The sequence below is a fragment of the Oncorhynchus nerka genome, linkage group LG27 (genome assembly GCF_034236695.1).
Source record: "Oncorhynchus nerka isolate Pitt River linkage group LG27, Oner_Uvic_2.0, whole genome shotgun sequence".
Lineage (NCBI taxonomy): Eukaryota > Metazoa > Chordata > Actinopteri > Salmoniformes > Salmonidae > Oncorhynchus > Oncorhynchus nerka.
In genome coordinates, this window is record NC_088422.1 from 5,084,130 (window position 1) to 5,104,743 (window position 20,614).

General features: G+C 38.4%; 1 protein-coding gene across 1 annotated transcript in view; it reads right to left on the reverse strand.

Moving 5' to 3' along the window:
• LOC115127035 (chondroitin sulfate proteoglycan 4-like) overlaps window positions 1–20,614 on the reverse strand; it is a 118,022-nt gene that overhangs the window by 50,601 nt on the left and 46,807 nt on the right. Inside the window, exons 5-9 of the mRNA XM_065011336.1 lie at window positions 19,826–20,214; window positions 17,936–18,127; window positions 17,076–17,174; window positions 16,657–16,839; window positions 16,037–16,213 (exon numbers count right to left, since the gene is read on the reverse strand). Of these exons, the coding sequence (XP_064867408.1) occupies window positions 16,037–16,213; window positions 16,657–16,839; window positions 17,076–17,174; window positions 17,936–18,127; window positions 19,826–20,214 (1,040 nt within the window). The remainder of the gene's footprint in view (window positions 1–16,036; window positions 16,214–16,656; window positions 16,840–17,075; window positions 17,175–17,935; window positions 18,128–19,825; window positions 20,215–20,614) is intronic.

Sequence of the window (20,614 nt, forward strand, 5' to 3'; positions counted from 1 at the left end):
TAGGATGCTACACCAGTCTTATAGGGAATAGGATTCTATACCAGTCTAATAGGATGCTAAACCAGTCTTATAGGGAATAGGATTCTATACCAGTCTAATAGGATGCTAAACCAGTCTTATAGGGAATATGATTCTATACCAGTCTAAAAGGATGCTATACCAGTCTAATAGGATGCTATACCAGTCTTATAGGGAGTAGGTTTCTATACCAGTCAAATAGGATTCTATACCAGCCCTATAGGGAATAGGATTCTATACCAGTCTAACAGGATGCTATACCAGTCTAATAGGATGCTATACCAGTCTTATAGGGAATAGGATGCTATACCAGTCTAATAGGATGCTATACCAGTCCTATAGGGAATAGGATTCTATACCAGTCAAATATGATTATATACCAGTCCTATAGGGAATAGGATTCAATACCAGTCTAATATGATTCTATACCAATCTAATAGGATTCTATACCACTCTAATAGGGAATATGATTATGTACCAGTCCTATAGGGAATAGGATTCTATACCAGTCTAATAGGATTCTAATAGGGATGCTAATAGGATTCTATAACAGTCCTTAATAGGATGCTATACCAGTCTTATAGGAATAGGATTCTATACCAGTCTAATAGGATGCTAAACCAGTCTTATAGGGAATAGGATTCTATACCAGTCTAATAGGATTCTATACCAGTCTAACAGGATTCTATACCAGTCTAATAGGATTCTATACCAGTCCTATAGGGAATAGGATTCAATACCAGTCTAATATGATTCTATACCAATCTAATAGGATTCTATACCACTCTAATAGGGAATAGGATTATGTACCAGTCCTATAGGGAATAGGATTCTATACCAGTCTAATAGGATTCTATACCAGTCTTATAGGGAATAGGATTCTATACTAGTCTAATAGGAATGTCTGATACTATACAGTCTTATAGGGAATAGGATTCTATATCAGTCTAATAGGATTCTATACCAGTCCTATAGGGAATAGGATTCTATACTAGTCTAATAGGATTCTATACCAGTCCTATAGGGAATATGATTTTATACCAGTCCTATAGGGAAAAGGATTCTATACCAGTCTAAGGGAATAGGATGCTATACCAGTCTAATAGGATGCTATACCAGTCTAATAGGATGCTATACCAGTCTAATAGGATTCTATACCAGTCTAATAGGATTCTATACCAGTCTAATAGGATGCTATACCAGTCTAATAGGATGCTATACCAGTCTTATAGGGAGTAGGTCTAATAGGATTCTATACCAGTCTAATAGGATGCTCTACCAGTCTAATAGGAGCTCCAGTCTTATAGGGAGTAGGATTCTATATCTAACCAGTCTAATAGGATGCTATACCAGTCTAATAGGATGCTATACCAGTCTAATATGATGCTATACCAGTCTAATAGGATTCTATACCAGTCTAATAGGATGCTAAACCAGTCTAATAGGATTCTATACCAGTCTAATAGGATGCTAAACCAGTCTAATAGGATTCTATACCAGTCTAATAGGATTCTATACCAGTCTAATAGGATTCTATACCAGTCCTATAGGGAATAGGATTCAATACCAGTCTAATATGATTCTATACCAATCTAATAGGATTCTATACCACTCTAATAGGGAATAGGATTATATACCAGTCCTATAGGGAATAGAATTCTATACCAGTCTAATAGGATTCTATACCAGTCTTATAGGGAATAGGATTCTATACCAGTCTAATAGGATTCTATACCAGTCCTATAGGGAATAGGATTCTATACTAGTCTAATAGGATTCTATACCAGTCCTATAGGGAATAGGATTCTATACCAGTCCTAGGGAAAATGATTCTATACCAGTCTAATAGGATTCTATACCACTCTAATAGGGAATAGGATTATGTACCAGTCCTATAGGGAATAGGATTCTATACCAGTCTAATAGGATTCTATACCAGTCTAACAGGATTCTATACCAGTCTAATAGTATTATATACCAGTCCTATAGGGAATAGGATTCTATACCAGTCTAATAGGATGCTATACCAGTCTTATAGGGAATAGGATTCTATACCAGTCTAATAGGATGCTAAACCAGTCTTATAGGGAATAGGATTCTATACCAGTCTAATAGGATTCTATACCAGTCTAACAGGATTCTATACCAGTCTAATAGGATTCTATACCAGTCCTATAGGGAATAGGATTCAATACCAGTCTAATATGATTCTATACCAATCTAATAGGATTCTATACCACTCTAATAGGGAATAGGATTATGTACCAGTCCTATAGGGAATAGGATTCTATACCAGTCTAATAGGATTCTATACCAGTCTAATAGGATTCTATACCAGTCCTATAGGGAATAGGATTCTATACTAGTCTAATACGATTCTATACCAGTCCTATACCAGTCTAATAGGATTCTATACCAGTCTTATAGGGAATAGGATTCTATACCAGTCTAATAGGATTCTATACCAGTCCTATAGGGAATAGGATTCTATACTAGTCTAATAGGATTCTATACCAGTCCTATAGGGAATAGGATTTTATACCAGTCCTATAGGGAAAAGGATTCTATACCAATCCTATAGGGAATAGGATGCTATACCAGTCTAATAGGATGCTATACCAGTCTAATAGGATGCTATACCAGTCTAATAGGATGCTATACCAGTCTAATAGGATTCTATACCAGTCTAATAGGATGCTATACCAGTCTAATAGGATGCTATACCAGTCTAATAGGATTCTATACCAGTCTAATAGGATGCTATACCAGTCTAATAGGATGCTATACCAGTCTTATAAGGAATAGGATTCTATACCAGTCTAATAGGATTCTATACCAGTCCTATAGGGAATAGGATTCTATACCAGTCTAACAGGATGCTATACCAGTCTAACAGGATGCTATACCAGACTAATAGGATGCTATACCAGTCTTATAGGGAGTAGGATTCTATACCAGTCTAACATGATGCTATACCAGTCTAATAGGATGCTATACCAGTCTAATAGGATGCTATACCAGTCTAATAGGATGCTATACCAGTCTTATAGGGAATATGATTCTATACCAGTCCTATAGGGAATAGGATTCTATACCAGTCTAATAGGATGCTATACCAGTCCTATAGGGAATAGGATTCTATACCAGTCTAATAGGATTCTATACCAGTCTAATAGGATGCTATACCAGTCCTATAGGGAATAGGATTCTATACCAGTCTAATAGGATTCTATACCAGTCTAATAGGATTCTATACCAGTCTAATAGGATTCTATACCAGTCCTATAGGGAATAGGATTCTATACCAGTCTAATAGGATTCTATACCAGTCTAATAGGATTCTATACCAGTCCTATAGGGAATAGGATTCTATACCAGTCTAATAGGATTCTATACCAGTCTAATAGGATGCTATACCAGTCTTATAGGGAATATGATTCTATACCAGTCTAAAAGGATGCTATACCAGTCTAACAGGATGCTATACCAGTCTTATAGGGAGTAGGATTCTATACCAGTCAAATAGGATTCTATACCAGCCCTATAGGGAATAGGATGCTATACCAGTCTAATAGGATGCTATACCAGTCTTATAGGGAATAGGATGCTATACCATTCTAATAGGATGCTATACCAGTCTTATAAGGAATAGGATTCTATACCAGTCTAATAGGATTCTATACCAGTCCTATAGGGAATAGGATTCTATACCAGTCTAACAGGATGCTATACCAGTCTAACAGGATGCTATACCAGACTAATAGGATGCTATACCAGTCTTATAGGGAGTAGGATTCTATACCAGTCTAACATGATGCTATACCAGTCTAATAGGATGCTATACCAGTCTAATAGGATGCTATACCAGTCTAATAGGATGCTATACCAGTCTTATAGGGAATATGATTCTATACCAGTCCTATAGGGAATAGGATTCTATACCAGTCTAATAGGATGCTATACCAGTCCTATAGGGAATAGGATTCTATACCAGTCTAATAGGATTCTATACCAGTCTAATAGGATGCTATACCAGTCCTATAGGGAATAGGATTCTATACCAGTCTAATAGGATTCTATACCAGTCTAATAGGATTCTATACCAGTCTAATAGGATTCTATACCAGTCCTATAGGGAATAGGATTCTATACCAGTCTAATAGGATTCTATACAAGTCTAATAGGATTCTATACCAGTCCTATAGGGAATAGGATTCTATACCAGTCTAATAGGATTCTATACCAGTCTAATAGGATGCTATACCAGTCTTATAGGGAATAGGATTCTATACCAGTCTAAAAGGATGCTATACCAGTCTAACAGGATGCTATACCAGTCTTATAGGGAGTAGGATTCTATACCAGTCAAATAGGATGCTATACCAGTCCTATAGGGAATAGGATTCTATACCAGTCAAATATGATTATATACCAGTCTAATAGGATTCTATACCAGTCTAACAGGATTCTATACCAGTCTAATAGGATTCTATACCAGTCCTATAGGGAATAGGATTCTATACCAGTCCTTTAGGGAATAGGATGCTATACCACTCTAATAGGGAATATGATTCTATGACCGTCCTATAGGGAATAGGATTCTATACCAGTCTAATAGGATTCTATACCAGTCTAATAGGATTCTATACCAGTCCTATAGGGAATAGGATTCTATACCAGTCTAATAGGATTCTATACCAGTCTAATAGGATGCTATACCAGTCTTATAGGGAATAGGATTCTATACCAGTCTAAAAGGATGCTATACCAGTCTAACAGGATGCTATACCAGTCTTATAGGGAGTAGGATTCTATACCAGTCAAATAGGATGCTATACCAGTCCTATAGGGAATAGGATTCTATACCAGTCAAATATGATTATATACCAGTCTAATAGGATTCTATACCAGTCTAACAGGATTCTATACCAGTCTAATAGGATTCTATACCAGTCCTATAGGGAATAGGATGCTATACCACTCTAATAGGGAATATGATTCTATACCAGTCTAATAGGATGCTATACCAGTCCTATAGGGAATAGGATGCTATTCCAGTCTAATAGGGAATAGGATTCTATACCAGTCCTATAGGGAAAATGATTCTATACCAGTCCTAAAGGGAATAGGATTCTATACCAGTCTAATAGGATGCTAAACCAGTCTTATAGGGAATAGGATTCTATACCAGTCTAATAGGATGCTATACCAGTCTTATAGGGAATATGATTCTATACCAGTCTAAAGGATTCTATACCAGTCTAATAGGATGCTATACCAGTCCTATAGGGAATAGGATTCAATACCAGTCTAATATGATTCTATACCACTCTAATAGGGAATAGGATTATATACCAGTCCTATAGGAATAGGATTCAATACCAGTCTAATAGGATTCTATACCACTAATAGGGAATATGATTATATACCAGTCCTATAGGGAATAGGATTCTATACCAGTCTAATAGGATTCTATACCAGTCCTATAGGGAATAGGATTCTATACTAGTCTAATAGGATTCAATACCAGTCCTATAGGGAATAGGATTCTATACCAGTCCTATAGGGAAAATGATTCTATACCAGTCCTATAGGGAATAGGATGCTATACCACTCTAATAGGGAATATGATTCTATGCCAGTCCTATAGGGAATAGGATTCTATACCAGTCTAATAGGGAATAGGATTCTATACCAGTCCTATAGGGAAAATGATTCTATTCCAGTCTAACAGGATGCTAAACCAGTCTTATAGGGAATAGGATTCTATACCAGTCTAATAGGATGCTATACCAGTCTTATAGGAAATATGATTCTATACCAGTCTAAAAGGATGCTATACCAGTCTAATAGGATGCTATACCAGTCCTATAGGGAATAGGATTCTATACCAGTCCTATAGGAAATAGGATTCTATACCAGTCTAATAGAATTCTATACCAGTCTTATGTGGAATAGGATTCTATACCAGTCTAATAGGATTCTATACCAGTCCTATAGGGAATAGGATTCAGTCTAATATGATTCTATTCCAGTCTAATGGGATTCTATACTAGTCTAATATGATTCTATACCAGTCCTATAGGGAATAAGATTCTATACCAGTCCTATATGGAATATGATTCTATACCAGTCCTATAGGGAATACGATTCTATACCAGTCTAACAGGATTCTATACCAGTCTGATAGGATGCTATACCAGTCTAACAGGATTCTATACCAGTCTAATAGGATTCTATACCAGTCCTATAGGAATAGGATTCTATACCAGTCTAATGTGATTCTATACCAGTCTAATAGGGAATAGGATGCTATACCAGTCCTAATAGGGAATAGGATTCTATACCAGTCTAATAGGATTCTATACCAGTTTTATAGGGAATAGGATTCTATACCAGTCTAATAGGATTCTATGCAGTCCTATAGGGAATAGGATTCTATACCAGTCTAATAAGAATATTCCAGTCTATGGGATCTATACTGGTCTAATATGATTCTATAACAGTCTAATAGGAATGATTCTATACCAGTCCTATATGGAATAGATTCTATACCAGTCCTATAGGGAATAGGATTCTATACCAGTCCTATAGGGAATAGGATTCTATACCAGTCCTATAGGGAATAGGATTCTATACCAGTCCTAATAGGATTCTATACCAGTCCTATAGGGAATAGGATTCTATACCAGTCTAATAAGATTCTATACCAGTCCTATAGGGAATAGGATTCTATACCAGTCTAATAGGATTCTATACCAGTCCTAAAGGGAATATGATTCTATACCAGTCTAATAGGATTCTATACCAGTTCTATAGGGAAAATGATTCTATACCAATCCTATAGGGAATAGGATGCTATACCAGTCCTATAGGGAATATGATTATATACCAGTCCTATAGGGAATAAGATGCTATACCAGTCTAATAGGATTCTATACCAGTCTTATAGAGAATAGGATTCTATACCAGTCTAATAGGATTCTATACCAGTCCTATAGGGAAAAGGATTCTATACCAGTCCTTTAGGGAATAGGATGCTATACCACTCTAATAGGGAATATGATTATATGCCAGTCCTATAGGGAATAGGATTCTATACCAGTCCTATAGGGAATAGGATGCTATTCCAGTCTAATAGGGAATAGGATTCTATACCAGTCCTATAGGGAAAATTATTCTATACCAGTCCTAAAGGGAATAGGATTCTATACCAGTCTAATAGGATGCTAAACCAGTCTTATAGGGAATAGGATTCTATACCAGTCTAATAGGATGCTATACCAGTCTTATAGGGAATATGATTCTATACCAGTCTAATAGGATTCTATACCAGTCTAATAGGATTCTATACCACTCTAATAGGGAATAGGATTATATACCAGTCCTATAGGGAATAGGATTCTATACCAGTCTAATAGGATTCTATACCAGTCTAACAGGATTCTATACCAGTCTAATAGGATTCTATACCACTCTAATAGGGAATAGGATTATATACCAGTCCTATAGGGAATAGGATTCTATACCAGTCTAATAGGATTCTATACCAGTCTAACAGGATTCTATACCAGTCCTATAGGGAATAGGATTCTATACCAGTCTAATAGGATTCTATACCAGTCTAATAGGATTCTATACCACTCTAATAGGGAATAGGATTATATACCAGTCCTATAGGGAATAGGATTCTATACCAGTCTAATAGGATTCTATACCAGTCTTATAGGGAATAGGATTCTATACCAGTCTAATAGGATTCTATACCAGTCCTATAGGGAATAGGATTCTATACTAGTCTAATAGGATTCTATACCAGTCCTATAGGGAATAGGATTCTATACCAGTCCTATAGGGAAAAGGATTCTATACCAGTCCTATAGGGAATAGGATGCTATACCACTCTAATAGGGAATATGATTCTATGCCAGTCCTATAGGGAATAGGATTCTATACCAGTCTAATAGGATGCTATACCAGTCCTATAGGGAATAGGATGCTATTCCAGTCTAATAGGGAATAGGATTCTATACCAGTCCTATAGGGAAAATGATTCTATTCCAGTCTAATAGGGAATAGGATTCTATACCAGTCTAACAGGATGCTAAACCAGTCTTATAGGGAATAGGATTCTATACCAGTCTAATAGGATGCTATACCAGTCTTATAGGGAATATGATTCTATACCAGTCTAAAAGGATGCTATACCAGTCTAATAGGATGCTATACCAGTCCTATAGGGAAAAGGATTCTATACCAGTCCTTTAGGGAATAGGATGCTATACCACTCTAATAGGGAATATGATTCTATGACCGTCCTATAGGGAATAGGATTCTATACCAGTCTAATAGGATGCTATACCAGTCCTATAGGGAATAGGATGCTATTCCAGTCTAATAGGGAATAGGATTCTATACCAGTCCTATAGGGAAAATGATTCTATACCAGTCCTAAAGGGAATAGGATTCTATACCAGTCTAATAGGATGCTAAACCAGTCTTATAGGGAATAGGATTCTATACCAGTCTAATAGGATGCTATACCAGTCTTATAGGGAATATGATTCTATACCAGTCTAAAAGGATGCTATACCAGTCTAATAGGATGTTATACCAGTCCTATAGGGAATATGATTCAATACCAGTCTAATATGATTCTATACCACTCTAATAGGGAATAGGATTATATACCAGTCCTATAGGGAATAGGATTCAATACCAGTCTAATAGGATTCTATACCACTCTAATAGGGAATATGATTATATACCAGTCCTATAGGGAATAGGATTCTATACCAGTCTAATAGGATTCTATACCAGTCCTATAGGGAATAGGATTCTATACTAGTCTAATAGGATTCAATACCAGTCCTATAGGGAATAGGATTCTATACCAGTCCTATAGGGAAAATGATTCTATACCAGTCCTATAGGGAATAGGATGCTATACCACTCTAATAGGGAATATGATTCTATGCCAGTCCTATAGGGAATAGGATTCTATACCAGTCTAATAGGGAATAGGATTCTATACCAGTCCTATAGGGAAAATGATTCTATTCCAGTCTAACAGGATGCTAAACCAGTCTTATAGGGAATAGGATTCTATACCAGTCTAATAGGATGCTATACCAGTCTTATAGGAAATATGATTCTATACCAGTCTAAAAGGATGCTATACCAGTCTAATAGGATGCTATACCAGTCCTATAGGGAATAGGATTCTATACCAGTCCTATAGGAAATAGGATTCTATACCAGTCTAATAGAATTCTATACCAGTCTTATGTGGAATAGGATTCTATACCAGTCTAATAGGATTCTATACCAGTCCTATAGGGAATAGGATTCAGTCTATATGATTCTATTCCAGTCTAATGGGATTCTATACTAGTCTAATATGATTCTATACCAGTCCTATAGGGAATAAGATTCTATACCAGTCCTATATGGAATATGATTCTATACCAGTCCTATAGGGAATAGATTCTATACCAGTCTAACAGGATTCTATACCAGTCTGATAGGATGCTATACCAGTCTAACAGGATTCTATACCAGTCTAATAGGATTCTATACCAGTCCTATAGGGAATAGGATTCTATACCAGTCTAATGTGATTCTATACCAGTCTAATAGGGAATAGGATTCTATACCAGTCCTATAGGGAATAGGATTCTATACCAGTCTAATAGATTCTATACCAGTTTTATAGGGAATAGGATTCTATACCAGTCTAATAGGATTCTATGCCAGTCCTATAGGGAATAGGATTCTATACCAGTCTAATAAGATTATATTCCAGTCTAATGGGATTCTATACTGGTCTAATATGATTCTATAACAGTCTAATAGGGAATACGATTCTATACCAGTCCTAATGGAATATGATTCTATACCAGTCCTAATAGGATTCTATACCAGTCCTATAGGAATAGGATTCTATACCAGTCCTATAGGGAATAGGATTCTATACCAGTCCTATAGGGAATAGGATTCTATACCAGTCCTATAGGGAATAGGATTCTATACCAGTCTAATAAGATTCTATACCAGTCCTATAGGGAATAGGATTCTATACCAGTCTAATAGGATTCTATACCAGTCCTAAAGGGAATATGATTCTATACCAGTCTAATAGGATTCTATACCAGTTCTATAGGGAAAATGATTCTATACCAATCCTATAGGGAATAGGATGCTATACCAGTCCTATAGGGAATATGATTATATACCAGTCCTATAGGGAATAAGATGCTATACCAGTCTAATAGGATTCTATACCAGTCTTATAGAGAATAGGATTCTATACCAGTCTAATAGGATTCTATACCAGTCCTATAGGAAAATGATTCTATACCAGTCCTTTAGGAATAGGATGCTATACCACTCTAATAGGGAATATGATTATATGCCAGTCCTATAGGGAATAGGATTCTATACCAGTCCTATAGGGAATAGGATGCTATTCCAGTCTAATAGGGAATAGGATTCTATACCAGTCCTATAGGGAAAATTATTCTATACCAGTCCTAAAGGGAATAGGATTCTATACCAGTCTAATAGGATGCTAAACCAGTCTTATAGGGAATAGGATTCTATACCAGTCTAATAGGATGCTATACCAGTCTTATAGGGAATATGATTCTATACCAGTCTAATAGGATTCTATACCAGTCTAATAGGATTCTATACCACTCTAATAGGGAATAGGATTATATACCAGTCCTATAGGAATAGGATTCTATACCAGTCTAATAGGATTCTATACCAGTCTAACAGGATTCTATACCAGTCTAATAGGATTCTATACCACTCTAATAGGGAATAGGATTATATACCAGTCCTATAGGAATAGGATTCTATACCAGTCTAATAGGATTCTATACCAGTCTAACAGGATTCTATACCAGTCCTATAGGGAATAGGATTCTATACCAGTCTAATAGGATTCTATACCAGTCTAATAGGATTCTATACCACTCTAATAGGGAATAGGATTATATACCAGTCCTATAGGGAATAGGATTCTATACCAGTCTAATCGGATTCTATACCAGTCTTATAGGGAATAGGATTCTATACCAGTCTAATAGGATTCTATACCAGTCCTATAGGGAATAGGATTCTATACTAGTCTAATAGGATTCTATACCAGTCCTATAGGGAATAGGATTCTATACCAGTCCTATAGGGAAAAGGATTCTATACCAGTCCTATAGGGAATAGGATGCTATACCACTCTAATAGGGAATATGATTCTATGCCAGTCCTATAGGAATAGGATTCTATACCAGTCTAATAGGATGCTATACCAGTCCTATAGGGAATAGGATGCTATTCCAGTCTAATAGGGAATAGGATTCTATACCAGTCCTATAGGGAAAATGATTCTATTCCAGTCTAATAGGGAATAGGATTCTATACCAGTCTAACAGGATGCTAAACCAGTCTTATAGGGAATAGGATTCTATACCAGTCTAATAGGATGCTATACCAGTCTTATAGGGAATATGATTCTATACCAGTCTAAAAGGATGCTATACCAGTCTAATAGGATGCTATACCAGTCCTATAGGGAAAAGGATTCTATACCAGTCCTATAGGGAATAGGATGCTATACCACTCTAATAGGGAATATGATTCTATGACCGTCCTATAGGGAATAGGATTCTATACCAGTCTAATAGGATGCTATACCAGTCCTATAGGGAATAGGATGCTATTCCAGTCTAATAGGGAATAGGATTCTATACCAGTCCTATAGGGAAAATGATTCTATACCAGTCCTAAAGGGAATAGGATTCTATACCAGTCTAATAGGATGCTAAACCAGTCTTATAGGGAATAGGATTCTATACCAGTCTAATAGGATGCTATACCAGTCTTATAGGGAATATGATTCTATACCAGTCTAAAAGGATGCTATACCAGTCTAATAGGATGCTATACCAGTCCTATAGGGAATATGATTCAATACCAGTCTAATATGATTCTATACCACTCTAATAGGGAATAGGATTATATACCAGTCCTATAGGGAATAGGATTCAATACCAGTCTAATAGGATTCTATACCACTCTAATAGGGAATAGGATTATATACCAGTCCTATAGGGAATAGGATTCTATACCAGTCTAATAGGATTCTATACCAGTCCTATAGGGAATAGGATTCTATACTAGTCTAATAGGATTCAATACCAGTCCTATAGGGAATAGGATTCTATACCAGTCCTATAGGGAAAATGATTCTATACCAGTCCTATAGGGAATAGGATGCTATACCACTCTAATAGGGAATATGATTCTATGCCAGTCCTATAGGGAATAGGATTCTATACCAGTCTAATAGGGAATAGGATTCTATACCAGTCCTATAGGGAAAATGATTCTATTCCAGTCTAACAGGATGCTAAACCAGTCTTATAGGGAATAGGATTCTATACCAGTCTAATAGGATGCTATACCAGTCTTATAGGAAATATGATTCTATACCAGTCTAAAAGGATGCTATACCAGTCTAATAGGATGCTATACCAGTCCTATAGGGAATAGGATTCTATACCAGTCCTATAGGAAATAGGATTCTATACCAGTCTAATAGAATTCTATACCAGTCTTATGTGGAATAGGATTCTATACCAGTCTAATAGGATTCTATACCAGTCCTATAGGGAATAGGATTCAGTCTAATATGATTCTATTCCAGTCTAATGGGATTCTATACTAGTCTAATATGATTCTATACCAGTCCTATAGGGAATAAGATTCTATACCAGTCCTATATGGAATATGATTCTATACCAGTCCTATAGGGAATACGATTCTATACCAGTCTAACAGGATTCTATACCAGTCTGATAGGATGCTATACCAGTCTAACAGGATTCTATACCAGTCTAATAGGATTCTATACCAGTCCTATAGGGAATAGGATTCTATACCAGTCTAATGTGATTCTATACCAGTCTAATAGGGAATAGGATGCTATACCAGTCCTATAGGGAATAGGATTCTATACCAGTCTAATAGGATTCTATACCAGTTTTATAGGGAATAGGATTCTATACCAGTCTAATAGGATTCTATGCCAGTCCTATAGGGAATAGGATTCTATACCAGTCTAATAAGATTATATTCCAGTCTAATGGGATTCTATACTGGTCTAATATGATTCTATAACAGTCTAATAGGGAATACGATTCTATACCAGTCCTATATGGAATATGATTCTATACCAGTCCTATAGGGAATATGATTCTATACCAGTCCTATAGGGAATAGGATTCTATACCAGTCCTATAGGGAATAGGATTCTATACCAGTCCTATAGGGAATAGGATTCTATACCAGTCCTATAGGGAATAGGATTCTATACCAGTCTAATAAGATTCTATACCAGTCCTATAGGGAATAGGATTTTATACCAGTCTAATAGGATTCTATACCAGTCCTATAGGGAATATGATTCTATACCAGTCTAATAGGATTCTATACCAGTCCTATAGGGAATAGGACGCATTACCAGTCTTATAGGGAATAAGATTCTATACCAGTCCTATAGGGAATAGGATTCTATACCAGTCCTATAGGGAATAGGATTCTATACCAGTCCTATAGGGAATAGGATTCTATACCAGTCTAATAAGATTCTATACCAGTCCTATAGGGAATAGGATTCTATACCAGTCTAATAGGATTCTATACCAGTCCTATAGGGAATAGGATGCTATACCAGTCCTTTAGGGAATAGGATTCTATACCAGTCTAATAGGATTCTATACCAGTCCTATAGGGAATAGGATGCTATACCAGTCCTATAGGGAATAAGATACTATACCAGTCTTATAGGGAATAGGACGCTAATCAAATCAAAGTTTACCTGGACTGTTGCTATGGGGTTTATTTTTAAAACCGGGTTCATTTCCATTGGACTATTTCAACTACACTCTCTTCGGGAAGTTAAACCCCACAACTCATTTAACTGACAATCCATTATTTACTCTCCAGATGTTCTCATCTACTATCCACCTCCTTGATTCAAATAGATACACAACTGTTTCCATTTGCCAACCTTTAAATAGACTTGTTCCAGTTCATCCTACTATCTGTTCAATACAATAATCCAATGTTGTCTTCCCAATGAGTAAAAAAAACTGCTCGGCATCACAGACAGTCTGTTTTGGGATCCTCCTCCACATAGCTGGCATACCTTACCACTAGCCTCCCCCCTCCACCCACGTAGCTGGCATACCTTACCACTAGCCTCCCCCCTCCAACCACGTAGCTGGCATACCTTACCACTAGCCTCCCCCAACCCAGTCCCAACACTGCCTGCCCACATCATGAAGCATATTGGCTGACCGCTGCCTCAGTCCCGTTGTCAGAGACGAACTGCCACCCAGCCACCAGTCAGAACAAAAATAACCAATATTGGATCCCAAATGGCACCCTAATCCCTATATAGTGGCACTACTTTTGACCAGAGCCCTATATAGTGCACTACTTTAGACCAGAGTCCTAATCCCTATATAGCGGTACTACTTTAGACCAGAGCCCTATTCCCTATATAGTGGTACTACTTTAGACCAGAGTCCTATTCCCTATATAGTGGTACTACTATAGACCAGAGCCCTATTCCCTATATAGTGGTGCTACTATAGACCAGAGCCCTATTCCCTATATAGTGGTACTACTATAGACCAGAGCCCTATTCCCTATATAGTGGTACTACTTTAGACCAGAGTCCTATTCCCTATATAGTGCACTACTTTAGACCAGAGTCCTATACCCTATATAGTGGTACTACTTTAGACCTGAGTCCTATTCCCTATATAGTGGCACTACTTTAGACCAGAGCCCTATTCCCTATATAGTGGTACTACTTTAGACCAGAGTCCTATTCCCTATATAGTGGTACTACTTTAGACCAGAGCCCTATTCCCTATATAGTGGTACTACTTTAGACCAGAGTCCCTATTCCCTATATAGTGGTACTACTTTAGACCAGAGCCCTATTCCCTATATAGTGGTACTACTATAGACCAGAGCCCTATTCCCTATATAGTAGTACTACTATAGACCAGAGCCCTATTCCCTATATAGTGCACTACTTTAGACCAGAGTCCTATTCCCTATATAGTGGTACTACTTTAGACCAGAGTCCTATTCCCTATATAGTGGCACTACTTTAGACCAGAGCCCTATTCCCTATATAGTGGTACTACTTTAGACCAGAGTCCTATTCCCTTCATAGTGGTACTACTATAGACCAGAGTCCTATTCCTATATAGTGGTACTACTTTAGACCAGAGCCATATTCCCTATATAGTGGTACTACTTTAGACCAGAGCCCTATTCCCTATATAGTGCACTACTTTAGACCAGAGTCCTATTCCCTATATAGTGGTACTACTTTAGACCAGAGCCCTATTCCCTATATAGTGGTACTACTATAGACCAGAGCCCTATTCCCTATATAGTGGTACTACTTTAGACCAGAGCCCTATTCCCTATATAGTGGTACTACTATAGACCAGAGCCCTATTCCCTATATAGTGGTACTACTATAGACTATTCCCTATAGACTACTTTAGAGCAGAGTCCTATTCCCTATATAGTGGTACTACTTTAGACCAGAGCCCTATTCCCTATATAGTGGTACTACTATAGACCAGAGCCCTATTCCCTATATAGTAGTACTACTATAGACCAGAGTCCTATTCCCTATATAGTGCACTACTTTAGACCAGAGTCCTATTCCCTATATAGTGCACTACTTTAGACCAGAGCCCTATTCCCTATATAGTGGTACTACTATAGACCAGAGCCCTATTTCCCTATATAGTAGTACTACTTTAGACCAGAACCCTATTCCCTATATAGTGGTACTACTATAGACCAGAGTCCTATTCCCTATATAGTGGTACTTTAGACCAGAGGACCCTGTTGGTCAGTGATGACTAGAGGACACACCCTGAGAACCCTGTTGGTCAGTGAGGACTAGAGGACTCACCCTGAGGACCCTGTTGGCGGTGATGACTGGATGCTGGTCGTTGACGGCTGTGACCTGGATGTACACGGTACAGGGAGAGCTCTGTTTCCTCAGGCCTGTGTCGTTGGCCACCACAGTGAAGTTGTCTTCTAAGGTCTCACTGCTGTCATGTATGTAGTAGATTAACTCCTGCTCCACCTAGAGGGGGGCATGAAGGTCAAAATGGAGTCAAACTTTGATTTGAAATGTTACTTTAATGTAAGGTGTCTTTTGAGTGTCGATAAAAGAATCATGGAGGTGAAGAAGTTAGAGGTAACATTTTACTTAAGTCATACAGGGTCATAATGCATTATGACGCTGCCATAATGCATTATAAGACTTGTTACAAGTGTCTATGAACTGCTTATAGTGTGCTATTAGATCATCTCGTGTAATCAATCTAAACCAAGGATCCTGAGGAACTTATATAGTATAGTTTTAGGTTGTGTAGAAATGTATATTCTTGTCTGATATCATCCGCAAAAAAAAAAATACTATCGAAATATGAAAAAAAAATCTTTGTAGGATTACATATACAGTATTTTAATGTCTCCTACTTCAACATGACAAAAAAAAAAGAGAGAGAATAACAAGAGTCTTACCTGGCGTCTGGTGAAAGACAGCACAGGAACACCGGGGTAACGTGAATGTTCAATATATCCGTTCTGCGGCGGCTCAGTCAAACTGTATAGGAAGTTGAGGCCAGAGAAGTGTCGGTTGGTGACTCTGAGCACTTCCTGTGTCAAGGCCTTGGCCCCGCCCTCTCTCAGGGTGAAATTGGACACCTGTAGTGGTAGAAGTAATAGCATTTATTGGAAGCCTGCAGTCATAGATTAATTATACACTAATTTACAAACGTACATAAAAATGTATGATAGCACAATAATCCTACAACAACAAAACAACACAATAATTCTACAACAAAACAATAATTCTACAACAAAACACAACAATAATTCTACAACAAAACAATAATTCTACAACAAAACAAAACAATAATTCTTGAACAAAACAAGAATACCTGGAGAGGGATGAGGCGGGGGATTATGTCCACGGATATCCTGATACTGTTGACCTCTGTGACACCGTTAGAGACGTCCAATAGGAATGTGTCGTTGACCTAAACAGGAAGAAGAGAGTTTTACATTGACCTTTAAGTCATTTAACAGTCCTTTAAAATTCCAGTCAATTCAATAAATACACCGAAATTACCATGCTTTTCAAATTAAGAAAAATTGGAATTGGAATTTTGTTTACTTCCTGAATTGACCCCAACCTTGTAAGGACCAGTGCAGTGGCCTGGGGTGGTCTGGTCTAGTCTAATGGATAGTACCCTCACCCTTCTGAGACACACCGCTCTCCCTACTTCCCTGCCTCTTTTTCACTCTCTATCCATTCAACTTAAAGTACAGTAGAGGGGGTTAGTAGTAAGAAAAGACAAGTGTGCCCTTGTTAGTGGAAGAAAGGCAAGTCCAACCACCCTGCCAGGGTCTGTCTGTCTTGGTTCCAGGGTCTGTCTGTCTTGGTTCCAGGGTCTGTCTGTCTTGGTAGTAGAAGACCTGGCCAGGGTCTGTCTGTCTTGTTAGTAGTAGAACTGGCTAGGGTCTGTCTGTCTTGGTTCCAGGGTCTGTCTGTCTTGGTTCCAGGGTCTGTCTGTCTTGGTAGTAGAAGACCTGGCCAGGGTCTGTCTGTCTTGGTTCCAGGGTCTGTCTGTCTTGGTTCCAGGGTCTGTCTGTCTTGGTAGTAGAAGACCTGGCCAGGGTCTGTCTGCATGTCAGCCCTCACCCTTCTGACACACATTGTCTTCTTTACTTTCCTGTCTTTCTGTCTCTAAACATTCAAGGTAAAATACAGAAGAACAAAAAGTCAAGCCCAGTAGACCTGGCTGGGGGTCGTCTGCATGTACTGGATGTTGCCAGCATTTATGTCTTCCTGGGAGAAGGTTTGGACGGGGGTCTGTCCTGTTCCAATATACTGCTCCTCAGCCTCCACGAAGCGCCGCAGGAACCCGTGTAGCGGAGCCACCTTCACTGTAAATACAATCTCAGATGGCAGGTTGTCCTCGTGGGTCACCTGGAACAGACAGAGAGACAGACAGAGGTTGGAGGCTAGACACAGTGGACAGAGGCTATATACTGTCGAGTATGCCCGCGTCCCAAATGGCACCCTAGTCCCTAATATAGTGCACTACTTTTGACCGAGGTCCCCATAGGGAATAGGGTGCCTTTTGGGATACAACCCTCTGAGATGTTTGGTGTCTAAAGAGGTTAGTTGACGTTTGGTGTATCACTTGGCATCGTGTTTGACGTGTTACTTGACTGAAGCTCAGGAGTTAGAATAAATACTGTACCCGGAATCCTGAAGGACTTGAACCAATACTGACATATATGTAGATAACATGACAAAACTGTGTAGAAATATTGCTAAACAAAACACAAATATATTCTAATCTAATATTCTAATCTTCAATCACTAACACATTCCCAACCCAGTTACTCATTCAATCATGAATTCATTCATTCACCCATCCATTCATCCATCAATCCATCAATCATTCATCCATCCAAACATTCATTCATCCATCCAATCATCCATCCATCCATCGACCCAATCATTCATCCATCCATCCAATCACTCATTAATCCATCCAATTATCCATCCACCCAATCATTCATCCATCCACCCTTCCATCCATCCAATCATTCATCCATCCAGTCATTCATACATCCACCCAATAATTCATTAATCTATCCAATCATTCATCCATCCATCCATCCAATCATTCATCCAATCACTCATTCATCCATACATCCATCCAATCATCCATCCATCCACCCACCCATCCAGTCATTCATACATCCACACAATAACTTATTCATTGATTCATCCATCTATCCAATCATTCATCCATCCAATCATTCATCCATTCACACATCCAATCATTCATTCGTTCATCCATCCATCCATCCAATCATTCATACATCCATTCAATCCATCCTCCCATCCAATCATTCATCCATCCATCCATCCAATCATTCATCCATCCAATCATTCATATATCCATCCACCCTTCCATCCATCCACCGACCCATCCAATCATTCATACATCCATCCACCCTTCCATCCATCCACCGACCCATCCAATCATTCATCCATCCATCCATCCATCCAATCATTCATCCATCCAATCATCCATCCAATCATCCATCCAATCATCCATCCATCCATCCACCCTTCCATCCATCCACCCACCCATCCAATCATTCATACATCCAACCATCCAATCATTCATCCATCCACCCACCCACCCATCCAATCATTCATCCATCCACCCAGTCATTCATACATACATCCATCGATCCATACAATCATTCATCCAATCATTCATACATCCATCCAATCATTCATCCATCCACCCAGTCATTCATACATACATCCATCGATCCATACAATCATTCATCCAATCATTCATATATCCATCCAATCATTCATACATCCATCCAATCATTCATCCATCCACCCAGTCATTCATACATACATCCATCGATCCATACAATCATTCATCCAATCATTCATACATCCATCCAATCATTCATACATCCATCCAATCATTCATACATCCATCCATCCACCCACCCACCCAATCATTCATACATCCACCCACCCAATCATTCATACATCCATCCATCCAATCATACATCCATACAATCATTCATCATACATCCATCCAATCATTCATCCATTCATCCCCAACCCATACAACATACATACCTCCAGTCTACTCCCGTCAATCTTCACAGGTTTGCTCTCCTCCACCAGTAAGGTGTTGTTGTGCTGGAGGATAGGGGGCCTCTGATGGCTCTCCAGGTAAGCCTTAACGTTGATTCTGGCATTCAGGACGTGACCTTTAACCTTAACCATGACACTGAACCAATCCGCCAGGTTCTTGCTGTCATCGTGGCGATAGGAGACGAGGCCCTTCTTCAGGTCGTGCTGTGTAAACTCCACTGAGATGTTTCCGTGGCGATACAGCCAGCCGTTCTTAGGAGGCTCGGACACCTTGTAGGTGACTTCGCTGTCATCACGGACATTGAGGTTCGTGAGGACGCTGAAGTTACCGGTGGTTACGGTCACTTCCTTTCCCTTCTGGACCAACAGACCTGTGAATGGATTAATCAATGAATAAATGGATGGATGAATTAACAAATAAAGTAATGAAAAAAAAGAGTTGCCACAGCAACAACACACAGAAACAATAATTGAGGATGACAAAAAATGAATCGTAGCGGGGGGGGGGGGGGGGGCACAATAGCATCAACAGACATTTTCACAGTGGTCTTTGTTCACACAAGGGCAAAATAATGGGCAGCTTAAGCAAGACTGACTACACTCCAAAGGCATTTTATATAATCATCCAATTGACTCTTCTCTAAGCTCCGCTGAAGAAGTTTAGGCAACCAATCGCAACGCTCCAATGGATAGCAACCGTTGTCGGGTCCGACAATCTCAGACAACAAAAAAAAAAAAAGTGAGGGTTATGGCAACAACAGAGTTTTAATC